This window comes from Manis pentadactyla, chromosome 8 (assembly GCF_030020395.1).
Source record: "Manis pentadactyla isolate mManPen7 chromosome 8, mManPen7.hap1, whole genome shotgun sequence".
Lineage (NCBI taxonomy): Eukaryota > Metazoa > Chordata > Mammalia > Pholidota > Manidae > Manis > Manis pentadactyla.
The window spans coordinates 65,340,186-65,367,906 of NC_080026.1; the positions used below are offsets into that span (position 1 = coordinate 65,340,186).

Sequence of the window (27,721 nt, forward strand, 5' to 3'; positions counted from 1 at the left end):
CTTGCACTGGTCGGTATTCTCTGCTGCCAGGCTTCCTTACTGGAAGCAGGGGCGTATTCCATGCAGATTGGCAAGATTTAAGGACTCCAGCCTCTAACAGTCTGTGGATATGGGGTGCTATCCCTCTCCTAGCCTCTTCCGGTATTGGATACTGCCGGACTCGGATGGGCAGGGCCGCGGCTTTGAGCTGAACAACAACTGGAGGCAGATATTTGGCGAGACCAATTCCTCTGGTTTCGGCCCATGCAGAAGGGAACTTCTGCAACCAAGAGTCTATTTCTCCCTGGCCCCCCTTTTCTTGATCTGCCTGAAACAGGCGATGCTCGTTGGCTAGGGATAGGGTTAGCACATGCACTGGTTGTAGGGACTGCCCTTCTCTGTCCATGATCTTTATCCCTTCGGGTTCAAAATGAATGCACGCCCCGACCTTGGTCAATAAGTCTCTGCCCAGTAACGGTGCGGGGCTTTCGGGTACAACCAGGAATGAGTGAGAGGCCTGATGTCTTCCTAGGTCCACTTTTCTATTAGTAGTCCAGGCACATTTCTTGGACCCTGTTACTCCCTGGACTACACTTGTGCGTCTTGGGTTTAGGGGACCATGGGCTTGGTTGAGAACTGAATACTGTGCCCCCGTATCTACCATGAACCCAATAGGAGTCCCCTCCACACACACGGTTACCCAGGACTCGGGGAGGGGTGCCAAGTCCCGTCCCCGTCAATTCTCCTCTCCTAGGTGCAGGGTCTTAACGGGGTTCCCTCCTCCTTGTTCCTTCCTTTTGGGGCACTCTCTTTTCCAGTGCCCATGTCCCTTACACAGGGCTCACTGATCTCATCCTAGCTGGGATGGGCGGGGTCCCTTTCTTCGAGGAGATCTAGGGCTCCCCTCTACTCCAGCTAAGAATATCCTAGCCATCTCCTCTCTCTGCTTCTTGTTCTCCCTCTTCTGAAATTCTGTCTTCCTTCCTATTTCTCTCCTGCACTTCCCATTTCTCTTTCTTCAGCCTTTCTTCCCTATCTCCCAGAGTCTCTCTAGCATTGAGGACTTTCTCCGCTTGCTGCAGCATTTCTCTAATAGAGATCTCTCCTAAGTCATCCCACTTGTGGAGTTTCCTCCGGATATCGGGGGCTGCCTGGTTGATGAATGAGAGGACTACAGCTGATCTGTGTTCCTCTGCCTCTGGGTTTATGGGGGTATATTGCCTGTAAGCATCAAACAGCCTCTCCAGATACGCGGCCAGGCTTTCCTTTTCTCCCTGAACAATAGTTTTTACCTTAGCCAGGTTAGTGGGCCGTCTGGCGGCCGCCTGGAGACCAATCATCAGAGTCTGGCGGTAGACCCGGAGACGCTCCCTACCTTCTGCGTCCCGAAGTCCCAGTTTGGGCGTGTAAGTGGAAACGCCTCGTCAATGATGGGCTGGAGGGTAGTAGGTCTTCCATTTTCTCCGAGGACATTTTTCCTGGCCTCATTGAGGATGCGCTCTCGCTCTTCCATTGTGAAGAGGGTGCAGAGCAACTGCTGGCAGTCGTCCCATGTGGGACAATGGGTGAACATAATGGACTCTACCAGACCTATAAGACACTTGGGGTCTTCCGAGAAGGGAGGGTTCTGAGTCCTCCAATTATAAAGGTCACTAGATGAAAAGGGCCAATACTGATATTGCTGAGCTCCGCCCGGACCGCCTGCACCGATGGCACGCATGGGCAGAACCAGTACTGCTTCTTCTGAGGTGGAGGAGGGGGCCTCCCCTTCTTGCTCCCTCGCCCCTCGAGACCTCAACTGCATTCCTCCCACTCTACCTGGCGCCCAGCGTGGAGCCAGGGCGGGAGAGCGTGAGGAAGCTCTTTCCGGCCTCCTGCCTTCTCCTGCTGAAGAGTCTGGGGAAGCTGTGGCCGCCAGATCCCTGCTGGGCTCCCCAACCTCGTTCTCTATCCCTCCGGCAGCTTCACCCCCTTCTCCTGCGTACGGGGGTGGCCGCTCAATCGGCAGAGGTGGGTAGAGGAGGGAACTGTCAGGAAGAACAGGCGGCGCACTCGTGCGCACAGGGTTTCTGGCCCTATGATCAGGGGGTTTTAGATCTTCCTCTATGACAGGGGCAACTAGGACGGAGGTTTTTAATGGGTCACTGTGAAATTTCCCCACCAAAAAACGCCTCAGCCAGGAAGGGGGATTCTTGGCCAAATTTTCCCAGACAAGAATATAGGGAAACTGGTCAGGGTGGCCCTCAGGGTCTGGCCGGGAGATGACGGCTTTGACCTTGCCAATAAGGTCCAGGGAAAGAGACCCCTGGGTCGGCCAGCCTACTCCAAAGGAGGGCCACTCGGCTGAACAAAGGGTCTCAAGCTTACTTTTCTTGATACTAAGACTCATATTTAGGGCCTGTTCCTTGACCTTTGGAAACTGGGAAAGGATCAGACCTTTAGGAGTAGCCTGAGTCTGGCCCATGGTGAATAATGCAAGGAAGACAAAAGGCAAAAAGTAGAAGTGCCACTTTAAACAAGATGATGACTGGTGTATGTGCTTGTGGACGGGTGCCTGTCGTTGCACAGTTTTTCTTCTGCAGGGGATGTGAATTTATCTGGGATTCGCGGCTGTGACCCCCTTATCCTGTCACGGGAGTCTTCCAGCGGCAGGCACCCTAATGGCTCTTAATTGCCCGACCCGTGCCCGCAGGGGAATGATTTAGTGGCAGAAAGGAGGAACGGAGAGAACATGAACAGGAGAGCCTCAGAGTAAGAGAAACTTAAAGGGAAAAGTGCAAAAGGAAATATAAACCAATACACAATAAAACAATCAACAATAACACCAAACACACACACCACATTTGATCACACTCATTTGGACCGGTCCTTCTCTCACACTGGTGTGCACCACACTCACCACTTTCAGGATCCTCAAAAACTCTTGTGATTCTCCCGAAAGGCGTCCACTAGGACTGCCGCAGGGTGACGAGCTCAATCCTTTCCTCCTCGGGCGCCAGGTTCCTGCCGATGGGACTTCCCTTCCTAAGGCCGAATCACTCAGACCTTAGTGCCAGGATTGGTTAACTGGGCTTCACCCAGGGTCACTAACCTGGGGGCCGGGACTACCAACCCGGACTTCCTTACTCGGGATCACTAACCCGAGACCAGACACGGGATGGCAACTCCCGCTTTATACTGGATTTATGCAGACACGAGGGGGCGAACCTCGAATTACACTGCCCCGTCCGGACAATCAGACCTTGCCTCCAGCCGTCCCTTGTTCTCCGGGAAGTCGCTCGGATCCTGGACAAGCCCACAAAATGTTAGGGTTCGGGACTCCGGGGCTTCTCCAGAGAACAAGCCACACAGGCACAGAGATGTAAATCCAAGCAAAGTCTTTATTCAGCCAGCTAGCTGGGGCTGACAGCACCTCCCCTGACACGCAGGTTGAGTCCGAGCTGTCGACCCCCAAGCAACTTTAGGTATAGATTATATAGGATTTCCACAGCCATTACACCAATGCCCATACATTACCACAACCAATGAAGTTAAAACACACTCCATGCTTCAACCAATAAAGTTGAAACGGGGACCAGCCGCTTGTCTGACCTTCGCACAAGCATCCCTTAACGTCTTGTCACGAGTTTAGTCCCCACGAGTTTCATCTCCCTTAGGGTATGGAAACTGAGTGGCTCTCGCTCTAGGGTGTTTCCTGCATTCCTTTACAGTCTGTTTTAGACTTCCCAGCCAGTCCTGTCAAGAGACAATAAGGCCAGCAGAAAACTGCTGCAGGGATGGCTTTCCCAACACAGTCCCAGCCCAGTGTCAGGAATTCCTTCAACCATGCATAGTTTCTGTGGCACTGGGGAGATTTCTAGTTCTTCTCACCAATACATATACATAGGGCCCTAATCAGACTTCAGGAGAGCAAAAACCCTGCTGAGTGAAAATTATCACTTTGACCCAACTAGGAAGTAGACTTCATGACAGAGAGAGATTTAACAGGCTAATTAGTGCAGAATCAATAATTTGGCCCCTTATCTAGGTATACATTGAGGCCACCCTCTTAGATTTTGTTTATGAAAATATAATTAGAGTTGTGAATAAGTTGGCCAAAATTTTTTTTGATGTAGTCCACTCCGTGTGGATGTCATCAAGGCAAAAATGATTTCCAACAGTAATAGCAGCATTAAAAACTCCTGCACAGAAATTGGCAGAAAAATGTGCAAAAATCCCAGGTATAGCTTTATACCTAGACATTTGAAAAGGTAGATAAAACAAATTTCTAAAAAAAAATAACAAAAATTGTTAGAAGGGCTGTTTGTGATATTGGCCTGGCTGGGAGTGGCCCCCAGCAAGAACAGCTGCTCTTCCTGCTGTGGGTCATACTCCTTGGGGGGGCATGTGGAGGCTTGGAAGGGAGGGAGGGAGGGAGGGAGAGAAAGAAAATTAATTAAAAATGTAGTTAAAAGCCCACAAGAAGAGTTCAAATGATTTCATCAATAAATCTGACTAAAGAGTTAAGGGCCAGATCACCCCATGAGGCAGAAACTGCCATAGAGCATTGGAAAGCAGATTAGCCCCAGCCTATGACTTACTGGGTGGTCTTGCATTAATCCAATACATTCTCTTGATCCCATTTTCCTCAACCACACACAAAAGGAGCAAGATGACAGGCCCTCATCTCTTCCCCTGGCTCTGTGTACAGATCATTGACTAGGCAGTCCTGTCAGGACCTGCCTAACAGCTAGAGGGCCTGGTGGACCACAGAAATGGGTTCAGCCATTGGACCTGTAGGGTCTCTCCTGCTGGGAGACAAACACTGCGTGACCCTTCCGTGAGCCAACTGCTGTGGAGGTTTCTCCTGCTATTTATTCCTTACCATATCACAGCAGGTTTCCCGTCACTGTCAGTGTCACTTAATAGATGAGACTGAGTCTCAGGGTGATGAGGGGGCTTGCCTCGGGCCCAAGGCAGTGAGTGCCACAGCTGTGGCTGGCTTCTTTGTGACCCAAAGCCCAGGCTCTCTCCACTGTGAAAGGGTATCTCACTGCGACCCTCCTTACCCCAGAATGGCTCAGGAGACATGGGCCCACACAAGAGATTTTATTATCAGAAAGAGAAAATGGCTACCCCCAGAGAGAAGGAGCAGCAGCTCATGGGTGAGGAAGCACGTTTTTAAGGAGTAAGGGTAGGGTGTGCTCTGCATTGGTGATTGGATCTTACAGGGTGGGGGTCTTAGCGTGCCAGAATTTGCCTTCACACTGCACCCCTGCCTGCAGGTGTGGCACTGGGCACCCTGCTTTCAGCCTCAGTTCCCTGATCTGCAGTAGTAGGTGTTGAATAAATGATGTATCATGTTGAATAAATGAATGGTTGGGCATGCCTGGGTCATGAATGAAACATGGGACAGAGCCCTGGGGCACCTGAAGGGATAAAGGGGACACTGAAATGTCTTCCTTGCTCAAGAGAACTGTCTCTGATTCATTTTTCACATTAAAGCCCACTGTAGGTAGCAAGAAAATAAAAAAGAGGTACACAGGAATAGCCTGAAGTAGAAAACAAGGAAATATGAGTGACAGCATAAGGCTTGTGGCATAGGAGCCACACAGAGATGTTCCATCATGGAGCCCATATCCTCAGAACATGCTTGAGCTTGCAAACTCCCTTAAACTGCACCCTAAGGAGCTGGGATGTACCCAGGAGCAGGAGCCAGGCAGAACAGTGAGATGGGAGCAGCAGAGGCTTTGAGCTCACACAGGTGCAAAGTAGATTCTGGCTCTGCAACTCTGACCTGATTCGCTTCCTCTCCTCTCTCTGTCTCTCTGTCTCTCTGTCTCTCTGTCTCTCTGTATGTCTCTCTCTCTCTCTCTCTCTCTGCCTCAATTTCCTTACCTTCAAATGCAGGGGTGGACTCCCAGTTAAATTTGCTATATTTCAAACCACCCCCAGTGCTAGTGGTGTAAGACCACCATTTTGTGATGCTTGTGGGTTCTGTAGGTCAGGAATTCATCTGGGGCACAGTGGGGGGAATTTGTCTCTGCTTCAGCAAGACTGGGGACCCTGTTGAGAGGACCTGAAGCTTTGGGGGAAACTCTAAAGCAGAGTGCTGGAATCATCAGGAGGTTTCCTTCCCTCATATTGCTATGGCCTGTCCAGCATGGGGCCTCAGGGTCCTGGGACTCCTGAAGTGGTGACTCAGGGTTGCACTGCCTTCTGTGACATAATCTCAGGAGTCACACAGATCACTTCCACCATGCCCACCTGGTCAAGCACATTACAAGGTAGCCTAGCTTCGAGGGAAGCTGACATAGGCCACATCTATCAGTGGAATTTGTGGATCATTTCCTTAAATGCCCAATAGGCAGTTTAAAATATTGAACAATGAGTGCATCACAACCCACCCTGTGAATGGCAGCTGTCTGTAAGGCTGGAGTGTGTTCCAGAAACCCATGCTAGGGCCAGGCCAATCCTCAATGGTGGGATTCAGGGCTGTCTGTGGAGCCCCAGATGAGACTCTCAGGCAGTAATGATTCTTTTTTAAGTTCAAATCCTGCCCTGGACTTTTCTTTCAGTGCTAAGTCACTGAGTCACATTTTGCCAAAGCCGTTTAGAAAGGAATTAGAGGATCCCTCTGCCCTGCAGTACCTTCAGGATACAGTCAGAATGCTGCTTAGTACATGATTCTCCTGAGGCCAATCCCAAAAACATCCTGACACAGCCAAAGGGAGCCTCAGTGAAAGCTGCAGCCACAGAGATGGCCCAGGAAGTGTCATGTCCAACTACATGCCCAGCAACTAAATCTGCTTCAGCAGACCCATGCAGTTCATCCATCACTCCCAGTGGGGCAGATGGTGCTCCCCACCTCCTGTCTCCACGGAGTGGAAGCAGAAGGTCTCCTGCAATCAGAGAGATGCTCTGTCTTCTGGGGTCACAGCTGGAGCACTGGTGGCCTCACGTGAGCCCTGTCTAGTGGAGGACATTCTCCAGAGAGGGGCCAGCTAGGTGTTATAAGCTGACTCATGGTGGCTGGGGAAAGGGCACTGGCTGGCAACGGACTTGGCCAGATCCCTGGTAGTGTCCTCTGCACTTCTAAATCATTTTTACTGGAATAACCTTTTGGATACTTCTGTTAAAACAGACACATTCCTGAAGTACTCTTGCAATTGCTCTTTGGGATTTTTTCTATGCATCTGTGCTCTTAAAGATAATTTAGTGTCTGGTCTTTGATTGCAGCAAAGGAAAATAGTGAGAGGCTAGGTATTCCCTGCTTATGGCCTAGTCACAGCCCTATAATGTGGAATTGTTTTGTAAGTCTCCATGGAAGGTTTTATATTCGTGTTTCCTTCTCGACCCTCAGATCCAAGGTCTCTTATTCTCTGAAGCTAGATTCCATTTCTTCCTTTGCAATGCTGGCTGGTGGGTAAGGGCATCACCCTTCTAGTAAACTGAGTTCAGAGTTTGTCCGACAGCAATGATTTGAGACATAATTGTCATTCGTCTCAGGATTCTGTGAGCTTTCCAATGGCCCTTCCCAGTTCCTTTCCTGCTTGAACGTTCCAGAGTGGATGCTCTTGTTAACAACTAAGAGATCTCTCTGTTACATAGATTCACTGCCCTTATGGTGTCTGAGGATAATTGTCTCTTTATGTGTCTCTCTCAAAAAAGCCATGAGCCCCTTGAAGGCAAGAACTTAGTTGTATTCATTTGTGAACACTCAGTGCCTAGCATAGAGCAGACATTTGACAAATGTTTTTGAAGGAACACAAACAAGAATATAGACTTTGGGAGTGGAAGACCAACTAGCTGGTGAGCAGGAGCCAATCTATCATCCCTGATTCTGAGAAGCTGCTCTGGGCCTCTTGAACTCCCCTGAGAAGAGAAGCCTACTTGGCCAGACCTAATGGAAATAGTCCTGAAAAGAATCTAATGGAGAAGGCAACTTCCCTCAACTCTTTTGGCACCTACTTGGCACCTGTTTCAGGTTCTGACTCTTCAATGCCAAACCAACCCAGCAGACCTGCCCCCTGCTTGAGCCCCTTTGGAAGAGCTCACCACCCTGACCTCCAGCCCAGTAGTGTTATACAGGGGACAGCCACAGCCAGACACATGCCCACAGTGCTGGTTTCATGCTCCAGTGGGCAGGGCTTGGCCTCTTTCAGGTTTGCCTTGACAGGGGAAGGGTCAGCTAGCTGCGGGTTGAATACTCAGGCAAAATCAGACTTCTCTTGGCAAGAAGTAAAGGGGAAGTAGATCTGTGGTCAGTACCCTACACTTTCTGTTACCACAGCCAAGCATTCTACCTGCAGCCAGGTAGGAGCTAGCCAGGGAAGGCTTCATAAGGAAGGCAGTGCTTGAGCAGAATCTCAAAGGATGACTCAGTGCTTATCAGGTAGGCAGGACAGGGAAGAACATTCCAGGTAGAGGGAGGAATGCAAACATATCAGAGTCTGGTCTCTGTCAGAATGGTATGTGCATGCCACCAGAGGTAAGAAAGTCAAGACAAAGATGTTGTCAGTTGCCAAGTCAGGGAAGGCACAAGCTGTCAGGCTGGGAAGCTCAAACTATTTCCAGGGACAGCAGGAGCCTTTAAGGCACCAGGCAGGGGAGCATCTGGGTTGGATCTTAGTAATAATTCTAGCAACACTACAAAAGGTGAGTGTGCCTGCGAGGGAGTGCAGCACTGAAGCAATTACTGACAGTAATGCCCTCAGACCTTCCAGCCTAGGGCTTGGGGCCCTGGGACTAATTCCCTTAGAAGAAGGCTGGCCTTGGCTTCCTTCTGTCGTGGTGATAGAAAATCTCTCTATATAATTGTAATGTAGCCCCAGGCCACTGAGTCTTCATCCTATAGTGAAAAACAAATGCTGATTTCCAAAGCTCCTACCGTAAGTAGTTGAAATAGCTCTCTGAACCATGGGCCTGAGCATGTGAGTCCAGGGACATCCGTGCCCCACACAGGTCTTTAAGGACTCCCATGATTAAGCAGAAGTGATCCCTGATGTCCCAGTGGCCTGTAATACCTTTGTCCCCACTGCCAGCCCATTCCTGCCTCTGGGCCTGGGCTTTGGGCTGTGCTCTGATGGAATCCTGGGGCTTGCAGTTGAGGACTGACACCATCTCTGTAGTGTATTCTGGAATTGAACTCCCAAACCTGGACTTCTGGGGTGCCTTACACTCTGCTTCGAGGGGACATTCTCACGTCCCTCTGTGTGTGTAAGTCAGTGCCTCCCCAGGGCCACAACGTTACAGCCAAAACTTCCTAGATAGAACCCAATATCTTGCTTACTCCCAGGAGACCTTGCTGCTCAAGTGACAGGTTGGCCATGGGTGAACCACGACCTCCCATTACCCCTGTGTCTGCTGTCTATATCTCCTCATAGGTAAGTTCCCCATCCCCCACCTCCATCCCTGTCATAAATTGGTCCTAATTGAAACAGGACTCAGTCATCCATGCCCTTGCCCCTGGCTGGTGGAATGGAGGTCATCCCTTCCTAACCTAGGGTAGGCTGACCCACCACAGATGGGATGCCAAGCTCTGCCATGTTCCCCACTTCTCCATGTGCCAATCTGAATGGGGTCCATGGCCTCATGTTGCAACTCATTTCAGCCCTTCCTCTTCTACCTAGGCTGCTTCTGTCCACCTGACAGCCCTACTCCCAGATCTGTGTTCTGAGGGAACCCATCGGCCAGGGTGGATCCTTCCACATCATGAGTGAAGTCACTGCTCTGCCCTCCTTCCTGCCTCCCCACATGACTATACATGATTATAAAGACTCCCACTGCCCCCGGAGAGCCAATACCCACCTTGCAGAAGCAGTCAGGACCCAGTGCTGCATCCAAGCTGCAGGCAGCATCAAGCTGGCCTGGAAACCTGCTCTCACGATGCCTTCTGTGGCCAGCTTCAATCAACAGAAAGCCTAAATATCAGCAAAGGTGCTGACTCCCACTGCCCAGGCTGAGGGTGCAGGGGGGGAGCTCTGGCCCTCATCACCACTGGGGGACGGGGGGTGGGGGAGCTCCGTGTTTTCTTGTACACCCACTCTGGAGTGCCATGTGTCCTCACAGATGAGTGGTACATTTCTCCAATTAAGTTTCAAAAACATTTATCTGTACTGACCCTCCATGGGTCACTGCTGTACCCCCTTAGCCAACTTTGTTCCCTGGGGAGTGGCCTGCCCATGGACACCTGGCTGGACACACCAAGATATTCTTTGGGCTTCAAGGCCAAGGCTGCTCCCAGTGACTACCACATGTGTTTCTTTGATTAGAAAAATTTTTAATATTAATTGTAATATATGCATCTGGTTTTTAAAATTTTAAAGATAGATCACAGACATAAACTTAAAAGCTTACAGAACAAAACAGAATATCTTCACCACCTAGGGTAAGGAAATATTTCTTAAACAAGACACAGCATGTAATAACTATAATGGAAAAGCATTGATAAACTGGACCTCATCAAAATTTAAAATCTCACCATTCTTCTGCCTTCACCTCTTTCTGTATGTGTCTTTTTCCAAATTTCCTCTTCTTATAAGGACACCAGTTATATTGGTTTAGAGTGCACCCATTTAAATTTAATTATTTCTTTAAGGACCCTAACTTGAAATACATTTATTATCTGAAACACTGGGGGTTAGAATTTCAACATATGAATTTGGGGTAAGGGGCCCAATTCAGCCACAAACACTGTATTTTAGAATATTTACTGCATTTTAATTGTGATTATAACTATGTAAAATGATGAATATGTGGAAGAACAGAAGATAAAATAGAAAAATGAAAACAATTGTGTTACGATAAAGGAATTAAGAGTTTGTTTTACTCCTTGTAAAAATGTTTCAAATTTTGTTTTACATCAACTTTTCAATTGAAAACTATGCCATTCAGATTCAACTCACAACATAAGGATATATCCATACAGATCACAAATAAAAGCTGGTATTTTAAAAGAAAAAGAAAATTCAAAGACTGGAGAAAGTATTCACAAAACATACCAAATAAGGGACTTGGTGCCAGAATATTTAAGAATTCCTACAAGACTTACTCAAAGAGTATAAACTTCCACTTGTAAGATGTGTAAGTTCTAGGGACCTAATGCACAGCACAGTGATTATAGTTAATAATACTGTATTATGTATTTGTAAGTTGCTAAAAGAGTAGATGTTAAATGTTCTCACCACAAAAAAGAAATGGTTAGTGTGTGACATGATGCAGGTGCTAGCTGACCCTATGGTGAATCATTTTGCAATATGTATGTCAAAACAACATATTGTTCACCTTTAACTTGTACAGTGTTATATATATCTCAATAAAGCTGGAGGAAAAAAATGAATTCCTACAACTTCATAATAAAAATCCCAATTAAAAAATGGGAAAAAGCTTTGAACACTTCACAAAAGAATATATACAAATGGCCATCATATACATGAAAACCATGTGCATTAAAAACTTCTTTAATTTTTATAATTTTTATAAATGAAAAATTTTAAATAAGCCCATCTATTTTTCTGAGAAAGTACATGAGGCAAGCACTTTTGAAAATAGTTTGGTCATTTATTATAAATTTAAACATCTGCCCTACTACATGATCTAGCAATTCTTTTCTTAGGTTTATATTCAAAAGCAGTGAAAACTCATGTCTAACAAGAAGACTTAAATGACAATGTTCTTAGAAGCTTTATTCATGAAAGACAAAAAATAAGAAACAATCCAAATATCTGTCAACAGGAGAATGATAAAATACTTCAAGTTGTATCCATATAATGGAGCACTAGCAGCCATCAAAAAGGAAATGAACTATTGGTGCACTTAATGGAATAATCTCAGGTATATGTTCCTGAACAAAAGAGGCGAGACATAAAGGAACATATAGTGTATGATTCTATTTGTATGAATACTAATCTATAGTGAAATAAATCAGACTAGTCATTGCCCTGGGATTTGGGGGTAGAGTAACACAGCAGAGATGGACTGCAAGGAGCACAAAGCAACTTTCTGGGACATTAGAAACGTTCTAAGTCTTATAAATGGTGGGTTATAGGGGTGCTTGTGTTTGCCTAAGCATATTGGACTGTAAAACCTAAGCCCTGTGCATTTCATGGTACATAAATTATCCATCAGTAGAAATATTATAAATAAAACTACTATGAACATTTCTGGGCAGATTTTTGTGTGTACTTAAATTTTAATCTCTCTGATAAATTCCCAGGAATGTGATTGCTGGGTAACACAGTAAATCCACGTCTCTGCTGAATAGACATTTTGGGTGGTTTTGGTCATTTGTTATTGGAAATAATGCTGCAATAAACATTCTTCTATGACTTCAGACAGTACAATCGTAGGATAAACTCCTAAAATATAGTGTGGAATTGTAACTGAGAAAAATTTTGCCAAAGTGCTCCCAAAATTACATTCTCATCAATTAAGAAAAGGAAAATACCACTTTCCTAATCCTCTCACTACATTCTCACAGTTTCATCACTGTGGATCTGGTGGGTAAAGTATAGTAATTTGGTTTTGTCTTCTATGATGACAAGTGGTTTTAGACATTCAATGCCTTTCATATATTTAAAAGCCTCTCACGTCTATTTTTCTGTGAATGGCCAACTCAGGCAACTAAGGTCTTTTCTTTCATGGAGCTTAGTTTCCTTAATCAATTCTCATTCCCATTACTATAATGGAATACCACAGTTATTTATCCACTCTTCAGATGTTGGTCATTTGGGTTGTTTTGACTTTGGTGCTATTCTGAATAATACTGTTATGACTATACATATGAAAGATTTTGTGTGAACATATATTTTCAAATTCTTGGGTATATACCTAAGACTGGAATTGCTTGGTCATATGGTAATTCTCCATTTAACTTTTTGAGAAAATGCCAAACTGTTTTCCAAAGTGACTGTACCATTTTATATTGGTTCCCAATTTTTCCACATCCTCATAAGCATTATTATAATCTGTCTTTTTTTATTAAAGCCATCCTAGTGGGTATATAGTGGTATCTTATTGTGAGTTTGATTTACATTTTCCTAGTGACCAGTGATGTTGAACATTTTCATGCATGTTTTGATCCTGTGTGTTGAAAAAATGTTTATTCAAATCCTCTGCCTGTGTTTTCAGTAAGGTATTTGTCCTTTAGTGTTGAGTTGTAAAATTTCTTTAAGCATTCTGGATGCAAGTGCTTTATCAGATATATTATTTGCAAATATTTTCTCCTATTCTGTAGGCTGTATTCTGACTTTCTTGATAGTGTCCTTTAAAGAATAAAACTTTTTAATTTTTTTATTGAAGTGTAATTGACATACAATACCCTATTAATTTCAGGGGCAAAAAATTTTTAATTTAATGATAACCAGTGTATTTAGTTTTTGTTTTATTGATCTTGCATTTCATATGTAAGAATCCTTTGCCAAGTCCAAGGTCATGAAGATTTACCCCTGTGACTTATTCTAATAGTTTTATAGTTTTAGCTCTTACATTTAGAATTTGATTCATTTTGAGTTAATTTTTATATATAATGTGAGGTAATGGTCCAACTTCATTATTTTGCATGTGTATATCCAGTTATCCCAGCATCATTTAGTGAAGACTTTTTTAACCTCATTGAATTGTCTTGGTACACTTGTCAAAAATCAATTAACCATAAATGTGAGGGTCTATTTGTGGATTCTCAATTCATTCCATTTCCAGTACTACACTGTCTTTTTATAGCTTGTAATAAGTTTTAAAATTGGCAAGCATGGGTTCTCCAACATGGTTCTTCTCTTCCAAGATTGTATTGGCTATTCTGGGTCCCTTGCATTTCCATATGAATTTTAGCATTAGCTTATAAATTTCTGAGAAAAAGGCAAGTGAGATTTTTATTGGGATTGCATCAAATCTGTAGACCAATTGGGAAGTAATGCCATCTTAACAATATTAAATTAAGTCTTCCATATTCATGAATATGGGATGCCTTTCTATTCATTTAGAGCTTTTTTAGTTTCTTTTAATGGCATCACATGGTTTCTAATATAAAAGTATTGCACTTATTTTATTAGATTTATTCCTAAGCATTTTATTTTTTCTGATGCTGTTGAAAGCAGAATTGTTCTAATTCTATTTTTGAACATTCATTGTTAGTGTATATAAATACAATTAAATTTTATATTTATTCTGTATTTTCAAATTCACTGAACTCTTTTATTAGTTCTAATAGTTATTTTGTGAATCCCTTAGCTCATACCATGTGAATATAGTTTTACTTCATCCTCTCAAATTTAAATGCAAATTACTTTATTTACTTATTTATTTATTTGCATAATTGCCCTATCTTGGACCTCTAGAACACTGTTGAATAATAGTAATGAGATCAGACTTCCTTGACTTCTTCCAGGTCTTAGGAGGAAATCACTCTGTCTTTCAGCATTTAGTATGATGTTATATATGGTTTCTTGAAAATGCCCTTTATCAGGTTTCAGAGGTTTCCCTCTATTTCTACTTTGTTGAGTGTTTTTATTATGAAAGGATGTTGGATTTTGTCAAATGCCTTTTCTGCATGTATTGATATTATGTGGCTTTGTCCTTCATTCTATTAATAGGATATGTACTGTGATTAATTTCCTTATGTTAACCAACTTTCAGGTATATTATTGACATACAAATTATATCTTTATGCATTATAAGCCCATCAATACAGTTTTATAATTACTCACTTGAGTAGCTGAACTTTAAATCATATAGGATAAGAAAAAGCTGAAAGATACATTATACTCTCTTTTTTATATTTACCTATGATAATAACCTTTACAGTGCTCTTTCTTTTTGTGTGGATTCAAGCTATAGCCTAATGCCCTTTCATTTCAGCCTAAGGACCCCTTTTAGTATTTCTTTTAGGTAAAGTCCTCCAGTGATGAATTCTCTAATTTTGTGTTTATCTGGGAATTTCTTTTTTGTTTTTTTCAAGGTAAGTCTTGCTAGATATAGAAGTTTTGGTTGACAGACTTTTCCTTTCAGCACTTGGAGTATGTGCCATTTTACCACCTTCAGATTCCATGGTTTCAAATGAGAAGCCAGTTGTTAATCTTACTGATAATTGCTTGTAAGTAACCGGTTGTTTTTCTCTTGCTATTTTCAAGATTCTTTTTGTCTTTGTCTTTGGATAGTTTGACTCTGATGTATCTAGGTGTTTATTTCTTCAGGTTTATCCTACTTGGATTCAAGGTGTTAAATTAATGTTTTTTATCAATATTTGGGAACCTAATGGTAATTATTTCTTCAAATATTTGTTCTGTAATTTTCTATTTATCTTCCTTTCTATGACTCTCATTATGCACATATTGGTATGTTTGATGATGCACCACAGGTCTCCAAGGCTCTGTTCCTTTTACTTCTTTCTGCTCCTCAAGCTGTATAATTTCAGTTGGCCCATCTTAAACTTCACTGATTATTTCCTTTGCCTATTTAAATTTTTTATGGAGCCCCTCTAGTGAATTTTTCATTTCAGTTAATGTACTTTTCAACTCCAGAAATTCTATTAGGCTCTTTTTTTAAATTCCTATTATATCCTCTATTTAGTGTAATTTTATCACACTTTCCTTTTAAGTCTTTAGACATGGTTTTTAGTTTTTCCAACATGTTTATAACAGTTGGTCTAAAGTCTTTAATAGTAAGCCCAATGTCTGGGCTTCCTCAGTGACAGTTTCCACTGACTTCTTTTTTTTGCTGTGACTAGGCCATGTATTTCTGTTTCTTTGCATCTATCATAATTTTTTCTTGACAACTGGACATTTTAAATAATATAGTGTGGCAACTCCAGCAATCCGTCAACTTCATAAGCCTTCCACGGCTGTTCTTACTGTTGCTGCTGGTTTTTCTGTTTGTTATTATTTTTGCTGCTATTGCCATTTCTGTTTACTTGCTTAGTGAGTTTGCCGGACTAATCATCTAAAATCTGCATTATTTCCAGGAGTGCACTAGTCTCCCCCTGGCCAGTTTAGTGGTCAGCTAATGATTGGACAAAGATTTTCTTTAATGCCTGAATCACCTAAGTCTCCCAACCTTTGCTATGAAACTTTGCGTGTGTATTAGAGTATGTCTTCAATACCCCAGCAAGCAACTTACAACTGTGCCTCAGTCTTTACTTCTTGCTTTCTCAGAGCTTCAAGGTCAATCAGAGATTAAGCCTCATACAGATTTTTCTTGGGCATGTGTACATCCCAGCACATGAATGTGGCCTTCTAGAATTCCAGGAATATTCCACAGCTTTTCCAATGACTATCTTATTCCCCAGTTTTTCCTCTTAATTTTTTTTATCAGCCTTTTGTTAGTCCCAACTAGTATTTCCACCCCAGATTGCTGATTGTTTTTGACAAATGCCCTCAGGATAGGGATGTTTGCACAGAGTAAACTCTGAACCATGTTAAAGATAATCCCTAAGAAGGGAGCTTTTCCAGTGAGCTGTCAGATCAAGTAGTGACAATTCTCTGGGGATAGGGTGCTTTGGAAAGCTCCAAACCCATTCTGTCCTCTCCAATGGCTTCCTAGCCGCTGGTTTTCACAGCTGCCATGGTTGTGAGGACTTTGGTTTTCAAGCCTACCATGGAGCTTGAAAGGAGGATGAGAATAAGGCAAGTTAAAACATCACGAAACTTGCTATTCTTACCATGATTCAGCCATTTTTCTTGAATAAGTGATACTCAGATTGTTGAAAGCCCTTGGTCAATTTCCAGAGCTGAAAAAAGTTGATTTTGACCATTCTCATCAGCATTCTCTTTGCTTTTCTGGAGAAGCATATTTTTAGAGGTTCTTTTTTTGCCATCCTGGAAGTCCTCTTACCTTGAGTTTTTATGTGATTGTGATTTTCTGTTTGTTTTGGTTTGGTTCTGTTGGTTGGTTGGTTTGGGGAGGCATGGGTTTTTACTGGATATTCTTAAAAATTTTTTTATCTGAAATCAAACATTCATTTATCAGCATCTGTCACAGTATTGACCACTCTGTATCAATCTACCTTTCAGTCAGTAAATTCAAGACTTCCTTCATTTCAGGAAAGTTGTTTTGAGTTTTTGACCCTTATTTTTTTTCTTTTCCATAATTGAGATTTTCCTAACCAAGGGGGCAGAATGTCTTCCTCAGTGTTGAATGTCTTCTGTCTCCTACTGAAGGCTTTCTGTGAAACATTTGCCATTCAAAGCAGGGCTTCTCTGTGAAAACTCCTCTGTACCCAAGACAAGGTTTAGAGGCCTGTGTTTGTACAACATTGGTAATTACAATAGTAATCATTACCACATAAGGTAAGTGGCCAATGCTTTAAAATCTGATGTCATTTAATGACCACAGCTACCTTCTGAGATAGGTGTTATATTCATTTTACAGATGAAAATACTGAGGCTCAGAGCATTTCTGTGACTAGTCCACTGCCACCTAGCAGTTAGGTGTCAGAGCAGGATTTTTTTCTGAGGATTGTCCCAACTCCAAGGTCCATGTGCTTGGCCAATGTAGCATATTGATGCCTGCATCTGCCTCAACCAGGACACCATGCACTGGCCTGGGAGCATTTGTTGGCTTATCATCCTTGCTATGCTGAAAAGAACTTGAGGGCCAGATCTGTTTATCTTATTTAATAGGACCCCTCTCAGAGCTTAAGACTGTTAGGTGCAATGAGAGCAAATCAATGCAACACATATGCCACTTCTCACCCTCTGGCAGGCAAGGAGGCCTTTGCTAACTGAATATGGCATTCTTCCCCTCTGTGTCCAGTTAGGACTTAGAACCCTTCTAGACCCAATTTTTAGAGCAGCCATCAGCAATATATGGGAGATGACATGCAAGTTGAAAGATATTGTCTGTCCCTTATCTAAGTATTTAATAAAATAAGAAGACTGAACTGTTGGAGTAAATGTAGTAGAACAAATTAAGTCCTCCTAAGTGATGTGGCTGAGCCCATGGAACAAATGTAGTCCATCAGAAACTTCTAGGAAAAGAAAACCCTCAATAGTCCTAGAATTTGGAAGGTGAGTATGAATCTCAGAGAAATCCAAAAATTTCTGGTATTATGGCCTGATGCAAAGCCATATAGTCTTTATCTAATAGTATATTGGAATTTTTTGTATGAATGAAGCCAAATATCTCTCTTTGGGGGTCTGTTTTCTGTATTGTTAAAATCCTCATGTCTGATTTTCTAACAATCTCTGCTTCAGTATTTGTTGCCAAAAAGCAATCCATGCAGCCTCACATAAACGGCTGTCTGGCTGGGTGAGTTTTGAAAATACCCAGGACCTCCAAGACTAAGTGGGATTGAGGTAATGAAATGCCTCCATTCCCTGAAAGCCTGGAATTGTCTTGAGTGCCCCAGTCCCAGGGACCAAGAAGAACTTGTCCCTTCAAGATTTAATTCCAATACCTTAGGCTGCTGTGAGGATCAGGCGAGCAGCCCAGCCCCTCAGTGAGAGAGTCAGAAGTTTGCCCTGCAGACCTCAGGGAGCCTTCGGCCAAGAAAGATGGATAGCCAGGGGCTATGGAAGGCAGAGTGAACAATGAGAAATGATGCAGCCCTTATCCCTAATTGGATTCTGGGTTTCTGTGGCAGGGAACGGGGGTGCTATCACAGCTTACAAATGTGGCTCAGCCACAGAATCGAGTTATCAACTAAGCAATTCCTGAGTCGCAGATCGTCCTGTCCTCTACAAAGTGATGAAAGACTAAACAGTGCTCAGGAAGATCTTCACAGCTGTGGGCTTAGAGCGATGCTTTTCTTCTGCTAGAAAACAAGAAAAAAGAGGCCAGCAAATATCTTAGAAATGGTTACATTCCTCACTGGTGCCAAAAGTTTGAAAAGTCAAGTGTGAGGGTGCATGCACAGGGTGGGGGTATGCACACATCACACACATATGCACATGTGTGTACAGGATCATACAATCAGGATGGGTAAGTGAAAGTTGATGCCTTCTACACCTGTCCCCCCAGGTGCATAGAGTACTTTTTGAGGGTGAAAAAGGAGGAAGGAGTACATCTTCATACCCCAGCATTCATGTAGTCAATTAGCAAATGGTGGTAGAGCTCCAAAAGTGCACAAGGCCCTGAACTCAGACCTCATGTCCCAAACTAGGCAATGGAAGGGGAGGGAAGAAACCACTCACGGAGAGCTTACTGCATGTCAGGCCTATGCTAGTTTCACACTATGCCATTAGTAGACTGTGCCCATGCCTCATATCATCCCTCATGCCCATCTTCCACAAAATTTCACCATTAGTGATGCATTCCTTTGGGTCCCTTTAAATTCACTGGAATATAACCCTAGCAGTGGAAAGAACATTAAGGGGCTCCTTGGGAGACTACTCCAGGTCAGCTGTATGAAATTAGGCAAATCACTCATCCTCTCTGTACCTGTTTCCTCCTTCATAAAATAAGAGTTGACATTCTCCAGATTCTTTAAACTCTGGCTTCTCTACAGCCATCATTTTGCAAAGGGCAAGTCTCACTCCTGAGCCAACTAGAGTAGGGCCAGGACAAGTCCAGGGTGGTGGGCAGGGGTGCAGGACTCTGGAGCTGTTTCTTTGACAGCTGAGCTCAACAGCTCAGGCATTGGTCTAAATGGGGCCCCTTAACCTTCCTTAGTGGGGCCACACTCACACACCCAGTGTCATAGTTTCTGTCCTGGCTCAGACACTGGTCCCAACAGGCTGATATAGTGAGGAGGGCAGAGGGGAGAGGGGTGGCCCCCTAGCCCTGCTGTGGCCAGAGGTGGCCTGGGACAAGTGACTTCATTTCTCTGGGCCTCAGCTTTCTCTTCTTCATTCCTTCACAGAAAAAACCCTCATTTCCCTTTCTCAACTCTAACCCCCTCCACCATTATTTTCTCTCCATCCCTTGGCTGTTCTCTGCAGGGAAGTAACTACATTTTGAATTCATCTGTGCAAAGGGGAGGGGATGTCTGTCTCCTCCACTAGAGAGTGAGCCTCACAAGAGAGGGACTTAGCTTGTCATTCATGTTTAATATCCAATGCCCGCCACATAGATTCAATGTGTTTTTCCAATACTAGCAATAACAAAACAGCAGTAACAATAGTGAGTAACATTTTTGCCCTCCCCCCATCCCGATCCCATACCTGGACCTCAGTTTCAGAAGAGAAATAACCCTGGGCTTGGACAAAATTTCCCCCATTCCTTCTGCACAATGGGTTGGGTTTCCTCATGGCGTCAAAGTCGGGATGAGAAAAGTACACAGGAACACCCTACTCCTAAGCGACCAACTGCCCATATTTAAGAAAAGGAATTTAAGAGGGGTGGCAGCATGCACTCCCGAACTTCATGGCCATCTGGTCCTAGTTAGAGCCTTTGAGGATCCAAGTGGGCAAGGCACAGGACCAAAGTCACACAGCCAGAAGGCGGCAGAGCCACGACTTCACCCTGCCAGGCCCCCAGAATCCTTGCTTGCTGCACCGACTCACTGGCCTCTCGCTGGGGGCCCTGTGGGATCAGTCTCCCAGCTGCTGTGCCCAGCAGGCTGACTGCTGTGGTGGCCCCACAGGGATGTGCCACTCCCACCCCCCACCCAGCCAAAGCTTGGGACTATGTGCCTGCATAACAAGAGCCATTTATCAGGCACCTGCTCTGCCAGGCAGCAAGCGGCCTCCTCCCACCTGCCCTCTCGCTCTTCTTCCCTCCCACAAACACTGTGCTCTGGGGTGGATGCCCGGCCGGATGATCACACACTCACCCAGGCTGCATGTGGAGTGAGTGAGCAGTGCCAACTCACCAGGTCTGCCCAGAGCCAAAGGCCAGGTTCTTCCCACCTCATGCCTTTAAAAGGGCACTTGGAGTTTTCTATTCCTTTATTCAGTCACCTCCTATTTTTCAGAAGACATCACTGAAATTTAAGCTTATAAATTTAAACAGCAACACCCCATAAGGTAGAAGCAAAAGGAGGGGAGGGCCATTAATGAAGGAGAGAGTCCAACACATTTCTGGAAGACAGAAGGCTCTGGGGAAAGTGTGGAGAGGAGTCTCATGAGGGTGTGTGCAGCACCAGATCCACTGCCGAGGATTCCAGAGGAGGTGGTGAGGCCCCCCTCACGCACTCTGCAGGCAAGGCAGAGCCTGCAAGCAGGCGGGGTTTCAATACTTCACTGAACCAGGTAAAATGTTGACAGAAGGAGGCTCTGATAAAACATTTACATGCACCGTAAAGCCCAGAACCACTGTGAAAACAATTTAAAGAGATACATGATAAATAAATAAAGATGGGATCCTAAAAACTGTTCAAGTAACCCATAAGGCGGCAAGAGAAGAGAACCAGAGGAGCAAGAGCCACAGGAAACAAACATCAAACAAATAATAAAAAGGCAGATTTCATCCCAAACACATCCGTATCTGCCTTAAACAAATGGTCTAAATGCACCAACCATGACAGAAATTAGCAGAGTAGGTTTTTTAAAAAAGGCCCAACTGCATGCTATTTACAAAAATGTCACTTCAAATTCAGTGACAGAGGTAGATTGAAAGTAGGATGATGGGGAAAGATATACAATGTAAACATTAATTCAAAACTTAGATGTGGCTATATTAATATCTGATCAAGGAAACTTCAGGACAAGGAAAGTTGCTAGAAACAAAGAGGGACATTATGAAATAATAAAAGGATCAATTCAGGAGGCAGCTGTAACAATCCCAGATGCATACACGCCAAAGAGCAGAGCCTTAGAACACATGGAACAAAAACCTGGAGCTGAAAAAAAAAGTACCCAAACTGGAAATCACAGTTAGGGACCTCAGCATCTCTCTCAGAAACTCACAGGGCTGCTACTCAGAAAATCGGCAAGGATACAGAGGATCAGAACACAACCAACCAACAGCGTTTAATTGACCTACATAGGACAGTCCCTCCAACAAGAGCAGAATGTGCTTTTTTTCATGTGTCCCTGGACTGTTCATGAAGACCCACCAAACCCTGGGCCATGAAACAAACCTCAACACATTTAAGGGAACTGAAATCTTACAGTGCGTTCCCTAACCACAGTGGAATCAAACTAGATATCAAAAACAAAGACAACCGGAAAATCTTTAAACACTTGGAGATTAAACAACAGATTTCTAAATAATGCATAGGTAAAAGAGGAAATCTCTAATGAAACTTGAAAAATACAAAGAACTGAAAGGGAATTAAAATACAATATATCGAAATACCAAGAAAAACCCCAGCACATCAACATATCTTAAGCAGTGCTGAGAGGGAAATTTACAGCACCAAATGCTTATTTTAGAAATGAAGAAAGGTCTCTTATCAATAGCTTAAGTTCCTACCTCAAGAACATAGAAAGAGAAGAGAAAAATTAAACCTGAAGCAAGCAGAAAGGAGGAAATAAAAATAAGAGCAGAAGTCAATATTGAAAATGGGTAAACAATTGAGAAAATCTAGGAAACAAAAAGCTGATTCTTCAAAAAGAACTATCAAATTTATGTTTTAAGCCACTAAGTTTGAGATAATTTGTCAAAGCAGCCACAGAAAAATAATAGAGGGAGCATAGTTGCTAATTCTTATCTCACATGTGATAGGGTGTTTAATATGCCAATATTAGCCCTGTATTAGTCAGAAAGCTAGCACGATTGATTGATATTAACAATGAAATGTTCAGGTTCATGTGGATGTGAAGGTCAAGAGGCTGGCTGGGCTCCATGTGAGACGGTCCAGCAGTCTTTCCCATCCTCAGAAGCCAGTGTTGCTCTCTCATTGGCTCCCTCGCTCGTAGCTGTTGATTTTCTCTCCACGTGGTGGCCTAGAGGGCCCCTCCAGGGGCCAATGTTCTGTTTCCCTCTTCGAGGTAATCCCAGAGAAAAAGAAAGCAGTCTTACCAGTGAAAGTTCAGGGGAAGCCTGGGTTGGGGACCATGCCCAGTGTCCAGGCAGTTGCCGCGGCTAAGGAGGTGGAGCGCACAGGCCCACTGGGACCATGCTAATGCCCACCCCTGGGAGAGAGGGGAAGAGTTCCTCCCAAAGGAAAGAGGTGTGGGAAGTCTGGGAACAGACCATAACTGGCTGCCGCAGTCCATTGCCCTAAGGTTGATGAAATGCAGAATCAGGGCATAATTACACAGGGTGAGGTTACAAAAATAAATAACAGAAGAACCAAAAATAATTGTGGGAAAGCCATAAAACTTTGAGAGAACAAAGGGAAGAAGGAGAGGCATATATATTTTCCTTTGTAGGGGGGGTCAATGAATTATCTACAGATGATTAACTGAGAAATATGAGTATGTACATATGCTATTTAGAGTTATGGAGGTGCCCATCAGTACTAAAAATGGAAATGTTTGGAAGAAGTTTGCCTCTGGAGAGTGAGCCCAAGACTGGGGAGAGGTGAGATAAGAAGCTGCTTTCTCGGAGAGCGCGGTGAGAAGCGAAGGTCGGCACTATGCCCCGGGCCCCTCTAGGCCCTCCGGCCTCACGCCGGCAGGTGAGCTGGGGGGCCCGGGGACAAGTCACGGGGTCTGTCCTGCAGAGACCTAGAACCTTGGCCGGGGCTGCTCTCTGGCCGAACCCAGGCCTTGCCGCAGCGGCGAACCTCTCCCTCCAGCCCCTTCACTCCCATCCTCACCCCCACCAACCTGCGAGACCTCACGGCGGCGGCCGCTCTGAGCCTGGACCCAGCGCGACTGCTCGCGCTCTTGGCCCAACCCCGCGGGGCCTAGGCGAAACCCCCGCCAAGGCGCCGGGACGTTGGGTGTGGCAGGGCGAGAAGAATGGTGGCCTTTCGAACGCCGCAGAGGTCCGTTAGAGCCTTTGAAGGCCCTCAGAGGCTGGTCTACGTGGACGCAGGCTGCGCCGTCCTTAGGCCTTGGAGCCGCGCAGATCGGGAACTGGGTGACTGATCCGTCCCAACTGGATGAGATCTCACCTTGTCCGGACAACGACGAACAAAGGCCTTAATGGGCCCGGAAGGTGAGCGGAGGCCCCGATCGAAGACCGGTGGAACGGTTAACCAGGACATCGGGCGGTTGGTCCTCGTTCTACCAGACCTTGTTAATGGAAAGAAAAAAATGGTAGATTTACGTACCACATTTGGCTAATAGGAAGTGCCCAGCGTCCTTTGAGAAGATTTACTGGCCATTTATAGGAGGCCTGTGTATATAATATGAAAAAACTGCTCTCAACTTTCCCCCCAACCTTTTAAAAGAAAACTTACAACATCTACGCCGTCTAGGTGTTAAAGAGGTTGCCAACGTATGATAAAGTAGAGTTTGAAAACTACACGTCTTGTAAATGCCCATTTGTTTTTTAAAAAATAATAAAAATGTCTTCTGGAAATGACTCTTTGAAATGCAAGTTAGACCACTTCCAGGAGCTACATCTGGAGCGACACACGTCCGGGTTTGTACTCTGGGTTAGAGGACGTGGAGTAGAAGACTTTGAGGAGGAAGAAAAGAAGGTTCTGTGCCAGACTTCATATTTAGAAGATATTTTTCATATTATAACCATTGTTTTGTGTGTGCATTTTATTCCTCACTACTGTGTATATAGTTGACAATGCTAAATACTCAAAAAGATTTTTCTAAAAATATCTAGTCTTTCTAGATATTCTGAAGTGCCTGATATATGTTAAAAGTAAAGATAGTAAAAAGACATTTTGTAAATATTTTTGTTAAAATTCATAGCAAATATGTTTGTTTTGGGGGGAATGGCCAAACCACCTCTTTGAACAGTACACGTTGTGTTTATGCACTGGTTCAAGGAAGGAGGGAGAAGTAAGCGCAAAGAGCTCTATTGCCAGTTTGTTTATAGTGAGAATTAACCATTGTTCTTTATGTTTGTGCATTTTGTTTTACTTTACCATGTATATAGTGCATATAATGGACAGATGAGTCCAAATTTTCAACGTCTAGTCTTTCTAGATGTTAAAGAGGTTGCCAAGTGTATGACAAAACATAGAATTAGTAAACTGATAACATTTTGTAGATTTTGTGTTAAAATTCCTAGGAAAGATTGTCTTCTGAAAATTTGAGCATTTTAGCCTGTTGGGTTTGGTGGAGAGAAGGAAAAGGTGGCTCCTTGGCTAGAATGTTCATATTTTGAAGACACTTTCAGATTATAACTTAAATGTGTGCAGTTTATTCAAGACTGCTGTGTATATAGTGGACAAACTGAGTCCGTATTTGAAACATCTAGTCCATCTAGATGTTTAGAAGTGCCCGACGTATGTTAAATCTAGAGGTAGTAAAATATCACTTTGTAAATAACCTTTTTTGGTAATATTTATAGGAAATATTGCCCTTTGGGAATGGAACTGTTAAAAAGCACCTCTGTGAACAGTATTGTTCCCTATATTTGTCCAGTGGTTTGGAAGAAGTGGTGGGAGGGGAAAGAACTGCAAAAGGTAATATGCTCTTCATACTTGGACATTTTCAGACAAAATCATTTTTTTGATGTGCATTTTGTTTTCCTTTGTATATAGTGTATATAATTGGACAAATGAGTCCTTTACTTTTGCAACATCTAGTCTCTAGATGTTAAAGAGGTTGCCAGTGTATGACAAAGTAGTTAGTAAAATTAGCACATTTTGTATACTTTGTGTTGAAATTCATAGCAAAGCTTTTTCATAAATGACTTTTAGATAGGAATTTATTCAACCACCTCTAAGCATTACACATGCCTGTACTTGGATTGGTGGTAGAAGGAAGTGAGGTAGGGAAGGGTCCAGGCCAAAATGGTGATATTTAGAAGATACCTCAGATTATAGCCTTTGTTACACATGTGCAATTTTATTTAACAGTGCTGTGTACATAGTGGACAAGTAAGTTCTTACATGACAATATCTAGTCTTTCTAGATATTTAGAAGTGCTTAATATATGTAAAAGTATTAGTAGAATAACACTTATTGTAAATAGCTTTTAAAAACTGATGGGAAATACTGTCTTTGGAAGTGGAATTGTTAAGCCACCTCTCTGAACAGTCTATTTTCTGTACTTGTTCATCGGGTTGAGGGAGATGGGAGGGAAGAAATTGCAAAACATGTTTTGCTAGTGTGTACTAGAAATTTCAGCTTATCCATTGCCCTGTGTGTGATGTGCATTTCATTTAACTTTACTGTATATATTGTGTATATATTGGACAAATGGGTCCTAATTTTATAATATCTAGTCTCTAGATATTAAAAAGGTTGCCAATGTATGACAAAAGTAGAGTTAGTAAACTAACACATTTTGTATACTTTGTTAAAATTCATTGAAAGGCTGTCTTACGAAAAGGACTTTTAGAGATGAAATTGTAAAATCATGTCTAAATGATATGTGCCTGTACTCACCCATGTGGTGATGGAGAGGAGGAGTTAGGAGAAGTGAAGGGTTCTAGACTAGAATGTTCCTACATAGAAGACACTTTTCAGATATAACCATTGTTACACATGTGTAGTTCATTCAACACTACTGTGTATATAGTGGACAAACAAGTCCTTATTTGAAACATCTAGTCATTCTAGATGTTTAGAAGTGCACAAAGTATGTTAAAAGTAGAAGTAGGAAAATAACACATTTTGTAGATACCCTTTTGTTAAAATTCATATGAAATACTGTCTAAATAACACATTTTGTAGATACCCTTTTGTTAAAATTCATATGAAATACTGTGTTTTAGAAATGGAATGATAGAAATTATCAAGCCACCTCTGAGCAGTACACACTGTATCTGGTGGTTTAGGAAGGAAGAAGAATGTGCAAAGGGCTTTATACCAGTATGTTTATAGTTACGCAAGATTAACCCTTGTCCCATATGTCTGCATTTTGTTTTACTAAGTTGTATATATATTGTATATAAAGGACAAAAGTCCTAATTTACAACATCTAGTTTTTCTAGATGTTAAAGAGGTTGCTAGTGTATGACAAAAGTAGAGTTAGTAAACATATATGTGTACACTTTGTATTAAAATTCATAGGACTGTTCTGAAAACAGCTTGAGGAAATGTAGTTCACATCCCCTCTAAGCATTACAGGTGCTTGTTATACTTGTCTCTTGGGTTGATAGAGATGAGAAGGGGAAGTTTCAGGCCGGAATGTTCTTATTTAGAAGGTACTTGCAGATTATATATAGCCTTTGTGTGTAGTTTATTCAAGTTACTACTATGTGTATAGTGGAAAAACTTAAACCCTTATTTGAAACATCTAGTCTTTCTAGATGTTTAGAAGTACACAACATATGTTAAAGTAGGGAATTAAAAGTAACACCCTTACAGTATTTTTTCTGTTAATTCATAAGGAATGGTTGTATTGAGGAAATGGAATTGTTAAAGTAGGAGATTGTTAAAAGTGTTAAACAATGTTTTAGAGAGTGCTGACTCTTCACTGGGTGGTGGGGGAGGGGGCAGAAAAAGAAGTGCAGAGGGGTTCTGTGCCTGGTGAGTCTTTAGACAAATCAGATTGTCTAATCATTGTTCTGTCTGTACATTTTAGTTAATTGCTGTGCATTAACAGATACACAAGGCCTAATTGCAAAGTATAATAAAAGTAGAGGTAGTAAAATAGTCCCTTTATAAAAGCCCTTTTATTAGTTTTTAGGAAGGACTGTCTTCTGTGAGCTACTTTGTTAATCCACCTCTTGAAGCTAGATGTAGTCCTGTACTTGGTGGTTGAAATGGTGGAGGAAGGTGAAGAGGAAGGGTGAAGGGAAGGGCTCTTTGCTAGTATCTCCATGTTTAAAAGATATTTTTAGGTTATAACCATAGGTCTATCGTTACTTCTTATAAAGTACCTGTGTTTATTGTGAACAAGGTACATTCATTATTTTGCA

The 27,721-nt window shown here is 43.1% G+C and overlaps 1 protein-coding gene across 1 annotated transcript in view; it reads left to right on the forward strand.

The window, feature by feature from the left end:
• Nucleotides 1-23,633, forward strand: part of LOC118932789 (annexin A8-like) — a 41,941-nt gene extending 18,308 nt beyond the window's left edge. The window contains 1 exon segment of the mRNA XM_057505370.1: nt 23,487-23,633. Within this exon segment, the coding sequence (XP_057361353.1) occupies nt 23,487-23,633 (147 nt within the window).
• The last annotated feature ends 4,088 nt before the right edge of the window (nt 23,634-27,721 follow it).